The sequence below is a fragment of the Saccopteryx leptura genome, chromosome 2 (genome assembly GCF_036850995.1).
Source record: "Saccopteryx leptura isolate mSacLep1 chromosome 2, mSacLep1_pri_phased_curated, whole genome shotgun sequence".
Classification (NCBI taxonomy): domain Eukaryota; kingdom Metazoa; phylum Chordata; class Mammalia; order Chiroptera; family Emballonuridae; genus Saccopteryx; species Saccopteryx leptura.
Window position 1 is genome coordinate 218830722 of NC_089504.1, and position 12392 is coordinate 218843113.

The window sequence follows — 12392 nt, forward strand, 5'->3', positions numbered from 1 at the left end:
AATTAACAGTGTGTAATTAAGCCTTGTCTAACTGCAGGAGAATTTCACTGAGAGAATTTTATTTACATAAGAAAAATATCTAAGTGAGATTGCTTTGAGAGAATTTCAACATCTAGATGCCAGATTACTCCTTTCTTATCAAACCTGTCCAATGGTTGCTTGCTAGCTTATTCCTCACATGCCGAGTACAGAGATCATGTCGCTTTTTCTGGCCAAGTACCTCTTCCAGACAGCTTAAAGTCCAGACTGGGGCTTCATGACTTTTGGATACCGTGATGGTACTTGATAAACATACAGGCCCCAACAATATGATGCCTTATTTCACTGGGACAGTTTTGGGGAAAATTCAAAAAATATACATTAAGATCCAAGCAAGTATTTAATGCAGGCAGAGGAAAGAGCAGATAAGTAAGGCAGATGAGGGTCACTTTGTCCTGGAAGAGGCTGCTGTCATTTGGGGAAGGCAAGGCCAGCACACAGAAACCAATAGACTGAATACATTAGGTGTGGAGTTATGCGTTTTCAGAGCAGTTCAGGAAGACCTGGGGATCCGATCCACGGTGCATCAGAATTTGGGTTTAGGTGTTTGGAGGGGAAGGATTACCAAGGCCAGGGGAAATATTGAAAGCCCACCCTTCTGTTTTTAAGCATGTACAGATGTTGATCAGATTGAAAACCAAGAAAAACAAAAGGCCATTTGACACATTTACTCCCAACATAGTTTCCTAGACTTTCCACCTTCCCCTCTGCCGTGCTGCTCGGACAGGTTTGGTCTGCACCTGCGGCTTCCCTTTGCTCACCACCCAATGACACCTTCTTCAAAATGAATTTTAACTGCATGAGTAGTGCAGGAATAGAGCTTCCTTTTAAGATATTCAAGCCCATAAACCCATGAAATAAACACAATTCTCCCTTCCTTTCCCCTAATCCAGTCATGACTTCAGAGGCAACTGCCGTTAACATTTGGGTAATATCTGCTGACACCTTCCCCTCTGTTCATGTATATACACAAATTTGTAAACACACACACATATTCATTACTTGTTATATATAGCACTATATATTTTTATGTAATTACTTTATTGTTAGGTCTTAGAGATCTATCTTTCCGTGGAGTATGTACACATTGACCTTACTGTTTTTTAAATAACGGCATAGTATGGATGCATCCTAATTTACTGACTTATATATTCACCCCTTGATTGGCATTTAAGTTTGTTTACAATTTTTAATTATTTTAAACAATGCTGCAGTGCATTTCCTATGCATACACTGATTTGGCCACAGATATGACTGCTTCCATATTGACTGAGTCTTTGAAGGGGATGGGTTGTAGTGAAATGTATTCGTTTCTTGCCTTCGGAATATGCTAGCATATTGCCCAACAAAAACAAATGGCTTCACGAATGCCCTTGCCAACACTGTGTATTATAAATACATATTTTAATTATTTTCTAATCTCCTGGCTGAAACTAGTATCTCATTTAATCTGTATTGACTTGGCCAGGTCTCAATAAATTCCGTTCAGAAATCAAGTAATATAATTAATTTCATTTGTGCAAAATTGACATATTTGCAATATTGAGCTGTCTAACCCTGGACTTTGGTATGACACTCCATTCATCCAGGTCTTCTATTATGTCCTTTGACAATGATATATAGTGTTCTTTGAGTTCATTTTATATATTACAAGTTGTTTGTAGGTAGATATTTAATATGTTTATTGATCTAGCAAGTGTGGTATTTTATCATCATTATTTATTGCTGATTACAGCTATCCTAGAGTGCCTTTCACTAGCAGGCACATATATAAACGTTCTTTTTAATATCACAGTATCTCCAAGAAGGTAATATTGCCCTATTGTGCAGAAGAGGAAACTGAGGCTCTGTTAGTTTGTTTCTATTCTAGGTTCTGGTGATAGGAAGACACAGAGCTGAGATATTTTCACCTTGCTTTTCGGAAGTTCTTTGTTCCTACACTTACATAATTTCATACTCTTCTGGTCTCTGTCTCATCTGTCTCACTGTGTCTTTTGCTGACCCTCTTCCCTTTCTCCTTCCCTGGGGGTTCCTGGGCATCAGTTCCCATAAAGGACCCCTGATATGCACAATTCCCAAAACTTTGCCTCCAGATTGACTTTTACCACCTGCTCTAGGTGACCCAGCCTACTCAGGGCTGAACTGCTGTCTGTTCACCCAACTTCTCTGCTCTATCAGTGCTCTGTGAGTCTTGTGGGTCCCTTGGACTCAGCACTTGGAGGGCTCTTCTTCCCAACCCAGTCTGTTGATATTTCTACTTTAAGTACGTTTCTGTGCCCATCGCTTCTGTCCCAATCACTGTCCCCCCGCTGGACCCCAGCCTTGTTGTGTCCTGCTCCAGCCCTGACTCAGAGACAGGGGGCTCAGAGGGTGAGGGCGTGAGTTCCTAGCCAGAACGCCAAGGTATCACACTGGCTGGGCTACTTCTAGTTGTGTGAACACAGGTTAAGTCACTTTCCCTCTGTTCCTCACCTTTCTCATCTATAAAAAATGTGAATAATGACAGTACCTGGCTCATGGGGACATTGTGAGAACTAAGTAGGTCAAAGCATATGACATTTAGAACAATGGTGGCTTGTACTCAGCCACCATGCCTGTTGGCCCCGATTAAGCCTACTCATGCCCAGATAGTTTTGTGGACAAATTTCTGCTTTTCCCAAGGAGAAACATCCCATTGGGTTAGGGGCTTCCCTACTCTAGTAATGACCTCATCTTATCTAATTCCATCTGCAATGACCCTACTTGCAAATAAGGTTGCATTCTGATGTACCAAGGGTTCTTATTCAACTTATCAATTTTGCAGAAGACCAAATTTAACCCTTGTGATCAGGTTAGACATCTTGTCTAAGGACCTACTCGCTGCTCCCCCTTAGGCACAGCTTCTAACACAACTGTCCTTAAGCAGTCATTCTTTTCAGGCTACCCAGCTGCTTACAAAATGCCTGTTGTTTCTTCATGCCTGCCTTTAGTCATAGCTTGATGCCCATCACATTACAGACATACCTCAGAACCAAACTGGGAGGTCCATTTTATTCCAACCCACACCTGAATTTGAGAAATTTATAACTTTAAAGTTTTCATTGATTATGTATATACATTTTTTCTATTTTTACTTCTATTTTAATTAATGCTAATTTAACTTTCAAACTAAAAAATTGTAAGATATCCATTTGGAAACTCATCCCATTTGTCGTGTTATATACTTAGAACTTGGAATCTTGTGTCTGTCTAATTTTTCAGAAACTATTATGAAAACTGCTCAGGAGAAAGTTCGGTTCTGTTACACAGTACGGCTGTTCATCAGAGGTAGCAGGCCCGGCTGATAGAAGTGTCACAGTGTTGCACTACCATTTGGGATCTTATTAGAAGAACCATTTTTTAAAAATTACTATTAACTTAGTTTAGATGGAAATAACCAGGAAAAAAACCCCTAAGATATATTTTTGACTAAGTGAAAAAATTAAATATGCTTTTAAAATCTTCCTGAACATGTGAATGTCCCTATTGCAGATCGAACAGCCTGGCGGCACAGGACAAAGGAGCATAATGGAGGCATAGTTCACACCAAATCTTACAATATGCTCATTTCTCTATGAGAATATATTATAGTCACCCCAAGAGGGGGAAATGCTCTTTTTATGTATTATACATGAGGAAGTTTCAGGTTGAAACCTAAAAAGAAATATTTTAGTTTGCTTTCTTTTTTATTCAGACTTAAGAAGAGACCTTTTGTATCTGAGTAATGACAGACTGTTTCATCTACCCATCTCTTTCAAACATATTTTTGGATAGCTTAGCCACATACTTCCCTGTAATGCAGAAGAAAAGTTGAGCAAGACAAATGAAGTTCCTGATATTTTAGTTGAACAAGAGAAATGTGAAAACAGTTTCCAACACACGCGAGATAACTTCACATCAATGTATAAAATCAAGTGCTCTGAGCAAGAGTGATCATGAATGCGGTCAATGTGTACTGGCTGGCATTGTTGGGAAGTTGTCTTAGGAACTAAGCCCAGATGATGGGAAGGAGTCAGGGACCTTCAGGCCCAGTGATTAAAGGGACAGTGTGACTGGGTCATGATGGAAGAGGGAGAGAATGGAGGAATGGTTCTCGGAAGATGCAGTCAAAGCCTGAAGCATTGTAGTCCACCCTGAATGATTTGGTGTAGCTCACTCTTTTGACACTAAATGATTGAAATTATTCATTATGTTAAATGACCATAAATGATGAGTGGAGAACAGTCTGAGAGAAGGTAAGGAAACAGAGTGTGGAGAGGCTGGATCTTTAGTCCTGGGTGGGGCAGTGGAGAAAGAGGGAGGTGCATAATCAGGATATATTATAGAAGAAGGAACAGTCAGACCAGCTGTTGGATGAGAGGTGAAGAACAATTAATTTGGAAAACTTTCGATTATGTGTCTGATGTACAGATAGTGACAAATATACCAGGGAATATTTTCTTACCATTAAGTTTATTAGAGTGACATTAGTTAAAAAGATTTATAGGTTTCAAGTATACATATTTTCTAAAGCAATATATGGATTTAATGAAATGTCCATCAAAATCCCAATGATATTTTTTAAAGAAATAGAACAAAATAAAATATTATCAGATTTGTATGGAACCACAAAAGACCCTAAATAGCCAAAGCAATCTTGAAAAAAAAAAAAAAAAAAGAATGATGCTGATGGTATTATAATCCTTGATTTCAAATTATACTATGAATTGATAGTAATTAAAACAGCATGGCACTGGCCAGTTGGCTCAGTGGACAGAGCATCAGCCTGACATATAGATGTCGCAGGTTTGATCCCCAGTCAGGGCACACAGGAGAAGCCACCATCTGCTTCTCCCCCTTCCCTCTCCCCAGTCTCAATTTGTTCAAGTGTTGGCCCCAGGCATTGAGATAGCTCAGTTGGTCCAAGTATTAGCCTCAGGCACTGAGGATAGCTCAGCGGATCTGAGCATTGGCTTCAGGTGCTGAGGATAGCTCAGTTGATTTGAGTATGAACCCCAGACAGTGGTTGCCAGGTGGATCCCAGTTGGGGCACATGAGCGAGTCTATCTATGTCCCCTCCTCTCACTTAAAAAATAATAATAAAATAGAAAAGAAACAGCATACAAACTCATGTCAATTAATATTCAGCACATTCTTATAACCCATTTACTCTCAGTTTATGTAAAGTTCTAACAGCTTTAGTTTGTCTGGTTTCTACCTTTGCATCTCAAATGCATCAAATCATGAGGGAGTTGACAGAGATACTGACAACAGGGAGAAGGAAGGACTAACAGCTTGGTAGTAAAAGACAGAGCAGGTAAACTATTAAAGTCAAAACCAGGGACTTAAATACCTTGGGACCATATAGTGTATGGTGAGAAGTCAAGATACCTTCTGAGACATTCCTCTAATAACTGAGCAGCACAGCTCAGTAATCGTCCTCAGTGATGACCCTGAATCCAAAAATCATTCACTATGATCCAGTTGACTGAATGGCAATGTGTTTAACATGACACAAAGTATATACTGTAATTAGAAATGTTTCCATCTAAAGTGCTAATAGTTTTCCAAGGGAAATAAAGTAACCTATACAATTTTGGGTTTGCACGGTTATATTTTACCAGACAGTTCTGAGTAGTAAAGGGAGGTATGTATGTGTCTGTGTGCGCATGTATAGAGGGAGAGAGAGAGAAAAACAAAGACAATGTGTATACAGTTTATTAGTGTCAGTATTAACATTAATATTTTATACGTTAATATTCTGCTATTTCAGTGGAAGCATATTTTTCAATCCCACTTAAGAGACTATTTAATTCAAATGATACAAATACCTTCCTTGATATAAGGCAGAAAATGGGGTGCAGTGGCAAGTTGAAGAGTTAAGATGACTCTTTGTCACCACACAACTTTGTTGTGCCTTCGTTGTCCCCTGAGAGTTTCATAAATCTCAGAGGAGTTCAGATGGACCCAAGGACCCTGAGCCTTCGTGGCCCTCCCCTAACTAAAGGCTTCTATTCTTCATCCTAATTGTATGCTTTAAAATGTTGATCACTATTGAGATAGGTTTCAGTGAGAAGTGAGGGGCTAGACAGAGATGGTTTGAATTATGTACAATAATTCAGTCAATGTCTTCTTCCTTCATGAGAATATTTCAGAAAATGTTTAAGACAAACAAGGTTCACGTTTTCCCGAAATGACATGTCTTAGAGAGTCTTATTTGCATGATAAGTCAGTAAAAAAAACAACAACTCATCTATTACAGGAGCAAAAACAGTGATTAAATTAAATGTGCCTAGAGAATAGGGCCCTCTCTGGAACTGGCGGGTTAATAAACGCACACGTTCCATATCCTGTGCCTCCCAGACACCTATGAAGGGCGGTACGCACGCAGAGCGCTTTCCACTTGGGGCAGTACGCGCACAGAGCACTTTCCACTTGGGGCGGTACGCACGCAGAGCGCTTTCCACTTGGGGCAGTACGCACACAGAGCACTTTCCACTTGCATTTGCCACCACTGATGGCTCGTCAATTCCAATAAAAATGCTCCATATTAGAAAGGTGACAGCAATTACATGGATAGTATTTTTTGTCCCTCTTTTCTGCCTGTCACTCTGTACATTAAAGGAACTGGTTATTAAAGCTTTATATAAGCATGCAAACTATATTGAAAGAGAAAAAAAATGTTTCAATTATGCACAATATATACTGGTAAGAAATACTTAATGTGTCATGACATGTGGTACAAGGTATTTTTAGTTTCTTTCAGGGAAAGGATGAAGCAGAAATTTCTAGAATATACAGCATTAGCTTTTCCAGCTATTCTAGTATTTCGTGTATTTATAGCATATTTTAAAATAAGCAACCTTAAGGAATTGTTTAAAAAGTGAACTTATTACATAAAGATATTTGATGTGATGTTTAATTTGCATTCTTTTGGAAAGCTTATGCTAGATCACTATTTATCTTGTGATCTTTACTTATCTAATTCCTTTTGAATTGCTCTTATTTACATAAGAAATCATAAGCCCTTTTTATTTGTGCAACTGATCTATGAATAAAACATAGTCCTTACAAGAAATAACCAAGGACTGTAAGAATTGTGTTCACCATATGAATGTTTGAGACCTAAAAACAATGAAACCAAGATCCCTGGTATATTCAGATTAAAATAAACCAAAAGATGTGTTAGATGAACCTAAGGAAAATAAACAATAAAAGAAGATGATAGCCTTTTCGCAAAGAGACAAAATCACATTCTCTTTCAAGTGAAATTACATTAGATGTAGAAATACTCCATAGAAAGTGTCCAACATTGACAAAGTGTAGAGAGTCTCTGACCATGTAGGTACAATAACTCACTTGGGGTTTTATTCATTTGCCATTGTTTGAGTTATCATCAAATTATAATGTAACAGTAAATATTAAAATAAAATAAATTAAAAAATAAAATAAAATAAAAAAATTACTTTATCAAAAGAAAAAATCATCATCTTTCTTAAAGCAACACTGATATTTATCTCTAAATGTTGGTCATTTCTGTACAACTAGAGTTGTACAAGCTGATATTATTACTGAACTGAAAGGGTTCATCCCCATGTGTGCATTAAATCCCAATCAAATGCCAACAGGAGTTTGCAGCCAAAAAATTAAAGGTTTATTTTTAAAGAAATGGCAACACACCTAAAGTCATAGGTGAGTTCAAAGGTCTGGGTCCCTGATGGCTTCCAGAGGATGGGTTACATAGGGGGAAATCATTAACTATGGTGAATAAGGGAGTTAAGGTCCTGGTTAGGGTCAAGTCAGTGCTAGAGTAAGAGGTAGGTGATCACTACACCTAGTCCTGATGTCAGACATGGAATCATTCTTCCTGTTTTCATGTGGATCTTGTTGGTGGGCTCTTTCAACTTTCCTGGGTCTGGAGCTGAAACACAACAAAAGCCTGGATGTTATCGTCCTCTGTGGTCAATAAATCCTGGGCTTTTTTTCCTAGGATTATTTGATACCATAATGTGATTGTCCTGAGGACTTCATGATTAAGGGAGTAGATGTTCAAGAGAGGGTGAGACAGGTGAGGCAGGGTACTCTTAGGTTTGAAGAGGCTGGTTTGAATCAAAAGGAAAAAAATATCAGGGTAAAGAAAACGAGGTTCTGTGCAGTTATAAAATCATAGGTCATGCAGAAAACATACTATGTCCCATGTTGATATGAAGGAAGAATGGCTTGCCTGACCAGGTGGTGGCACACTGGATAGAGTGATGGACTGGGACACAGAGGACCTAGGTTCGAAACCCTAAGGTCACTTGAGCACGGGCTCATCCAGCTTGAGTATGGACTCACCAGCTTGAGCACAGGGTCACTAGCTTAAACCTGGGATCATAGACATGACCCTATCTATGGTTGCTGGCTTGAGCACAAAGATCACTGGCTTAAAGCCCAAGGTTGCTGGCTTGAGCCCAAGGTCACTGGCTTGAGCAAGGGGTCACTTGCTCTGCTCTAGTCCCCCTCCCCAGTCAAGGCACATATGAGAAAGCAATCAATGAACAACTAAGGTGTCACAACAAAGAATTGATGCTTCTCATCTCTCTCCCTTCCTGTCTATCTGTCCCTATCTGTCCCTCTCTCTGATGCTCTGTCTCTGTCAAAAAAAAAAAAGGGGGAGGAGGGGAAAGGAATGGCTGAGTGTAGCTGTTTTCTCCCTGAGGTGAAAAAAATTATTGTCAATTATTTGAGTAGTAATAAAGAAATAGCATGAAAACTATATGATTTTATTAACCAATGTCACCCCCAATAAATTCAATAAAATGTTTAAAAAGATAATCAAAGTACTCTAAAACACTAACTCTAAGAAGATTTGACCTTTGTCTTAAAATGTAGCAATAAGTGTTGGTTATTGTTATGGGAAAATTAAATAGTGTTTCCTGGGAAGTTTGTGGAATATTTTATTGCTTGATTTGTGTGTATGTGTGTGTGTGTTTTAAAATACTTCAAACTAAGGCAAAAGTTTATACTTACAGGAGGTAAAAATTTGCAAAAGAAAGTTAATATTCCCTTAATCTGTCACATGCTAAAATAAGTATGGTCAAAGAAAATTCACTAAATTAGTTATCTACCAATTATATGCCAGCTCTGTTGCTACAATACATGTACATGACCGAGACCTAAAAAAATAATTTATGGCATTACATTTTCTAAGTATATATTTATTGTGCAACATACTTCCTAAAAACTCCTAATTTAGACTATTAAAATTTTAAAATAATTTGGACCCTTAAATTAATGCACACACAGAGCTATTATTATTATTATCCTTTGCATGTGGTTTCTTCAAGTGACAACAGTTGTTCAATGACTTGGTTGATTTGACCAGGTTGCTTTGGTCCCTCTCTTGCAGGATCTAGATTTCTCATCACATCCACGGGAGCCTTGTATATTAAAGATGTACAGAATGAAGATGGATTGTATAACTACCGCTGCATCACGCGACACAGATACACAGGGGAGACGAGGCAGAGCAACAGTGCCAGACTGTTCGTATCAGGTAAAAGCTGGTCCAGGCTGCGTGCACCGTTGCCGCTCTGCATTCATTAGTATCCCGAGATGGCTCAACCTGTGTTGTGAAAGTCATAACACAAATGAAGCCTTCGGGGTTTTTCCCCCCCAAATATTTGTTCAACTGAAAGTTCTTGAAACCAATACTAGTAAAGTACAGTACACATATAGATATTCCAAGTGCAATCATTTCACATTTTGTGAAATTCCATATTCCTTGAGCCCAATGTGATTTCTCTTTGGAGGACAATAATTCTTCACCATATATATTTGTGTGCTCTGTCCTTGACAATGCCAGCTAGTACCACAGTACCTCCCACCCAGCAGAACTGAGGGAGAAGAGCAGAGTCATATGGAATGAACATAGCTCTTGGTTCACATATTATGCCTGAAATGTTGGGAGGAAATTGTCTATATTTAAAGATATAGGCCCTGGCCGGTTGGCTCAGCAGTAGAGCATCCACCTGGCGTGCAGGAGTCCCGGGTTCGATTCCCGGCCAGGGCATACAGGAGAGGCACCCATTTGCTTCTCCACCCCTGCCCCTCTCCTTCCTCTCTGTCTCTCTCTTCCCCTCCCGCAGCGAGGCTCCATTGGAGCAAAGATGGCCTAGGCGCTGGGGATGGCTCTGTGGCCTCTGCCTCAGGCGCTAGAATGTCTCTGGATGCAACAGAGCGACGCCCCAGAGGGGCAGAGCATCGCCCCCTGGTGGGCATGCCGGGTGGATCCCGGTCGGGCGCATGCGGGAGTCTGACTGCCTCCCCATTTCCAGCTTCGGAAAAATGAAAAAAAAAAAAAAAAAAAAAAAAAAAAAAAAATATATATATATATATATATATATATATATATATATATATATATATTCATGCTTTCCCACACCCTTCCAGAATTATTCTATAGTAAAGGAAATCTGAGAGCAGTTGATTCCACTCTGATAAATATTCCAGCTTTGTCCTTTCTTCGAAGGGATTTATCGTTGGAGAAAATATCAATCTTTGGCATAATCTCCACCACTGCCTTATTATTGGCCCATTTGTCAAATAAGGAAGCATGCAGTGATGCATTAGTACTTCACAGAGCATTCTGAAAATATAAAAAGTCCATCTCAGAATTAGAAAATCACGTGCAAAATACAGTATCTGAGCTTTGCCCTCTAGAATGTTAAATTGGTCTGTGCAATGGATATCTTAATTGTGTTTATAGCAATACTTTGTGAGGGAAAAATGATGTAAAGTGGTTCAACATTGGGGAGTAATTAAAACCATTGTCTCCTGGACACCTACTGATTGTCCCTGATAACACTCTGTTTGGATTCCCTTTCTCATCCCTTCAAAACAACCGAACCCCACTGGTCTTTTAAGGCTCCGCACAAAAACATGGCAGAACTAAATGATTTCTTCTCTGAACATGAAAGCATTTTTCTTACCTATTTTTATTCATGTCAGTGGTAACTCTGTCCCTTGTTACAGTTGTTATGTATTGTTGGCTCTGTTAAGGAAAATTGTTCATGCTGAAAGATGAGAACGCAGACAGTGAGTGCAGATTACTCTTTGAAAATGCTAAGCTTTGAAAGAAAAGATAAATGAATTTTATTTTATATTAGATTTGTGTTCATTTTAAAATGTATGCATGGGTACACATGGTCATGATGGGGACATATTAATAGCAATATTTTTAATGATTCCAAACTTCTACTGAAGTTAAACAGAATAAATGGAATGATAAAAGACAAAGCACATGGTTGATGTCTTCACAAAACTAAGTGATGGAAGTCCCCAGAAACTCTTGAGTATGTGTAGACAATCTACTGACAGCAATAGGACCAGGGTGAAGGGGACAGAAGCAGTGTCACAGAAACTGTTAAAAGACCTGTTGGAATGACCATATATTCACAGAACTGCAAAATAATCAACAAACACTCACCTCCAAAAGCAGAAGACGATATTTTGAGTAGAAACCTGGGAAAATGTGTCTAAGAAGGACCACAACATGTAGATAGACCTGCGTGGACTCTGAGTTGAATACACGTACAAAAAACCATAATTGACAATGATCACACAGTCTGGTGGTGGTCTACAGCCTCAAATATTATATATTGGAAATATTCAGAAAATACTCCTTTGTGAAGAACAGATACTCAGCCAGAAGGAGCTGCTGGATTTATAAAACCAAATTAGCCAGAGAGAATTCTAACAGTGACAGGGAGAAAAGGCTCAGATAGTATGGAGGCCCTAGAGGAATCATCTCATATAATGTTATAAAAGAAAAATATAAGGTGGAAAAGTAAGACAACTGCCTCGGAAATCAATCATTAACGTGGGGATCTAGGTAACACATGGTTAAGGTGGAAACCCTCCCCAAGCAGGCATAGCTCTAAGAAATGGGCTAAACTTTGAGTACTTTATAATGCTTTTGGGGGGGGAGGACCTGGAAGCGTGTTTGACCCTCTCCTGCAAGATGCTTCCCCTACTTGATGAAGAACCCTATCTCATTTTAAAATGGAAAAAAGGATAAAGGATTTAACTCCCATAAATTTATTACAAGAACAAAGATAAAAATGAATCAAATAATGTTTTGAAAATTAGAAGTAATTTTAAATAGTGGGTACAAATTATGTGAAAACTATAATTTATTTTTTGAAAATGACTGAGCACTTTGGAAGAACAGCATAAATCAGAAATAAAGAGCTCATAAATAGAATGGCCAAACAGCATGAACCTGGGAAACAAATAAACAAAAAAAAGGCATAATTTAGGGAAAAATTAGAAAAAAAGTAATGTTATAAAATTAAAAATGCATAGACTAAAAG

At 38.7% G+C, this 12392-nt stretch overlaps 1 protein-coding gene across 1 annotated transcript in view; it reads left to right on the plus strand.

The window, feature by feature from the left end:
* DSCAM (DS cell adhesion molecule) overlaps nt 1–12392 on the plus strand; it is a 636673-nt gene that overhangs the window by 381702 nt on the left and 242579 nt on the right. The window contains exon 4 of the mRNA XM_066370162.1: nt 9428–9574. Coding sequence (XP_066226259.1) covers nt 9428–9574 — 147 coding nt within the window. The remainder of the gene's footprint in view (nt 1–9427; nt 9575–12392) is intronic.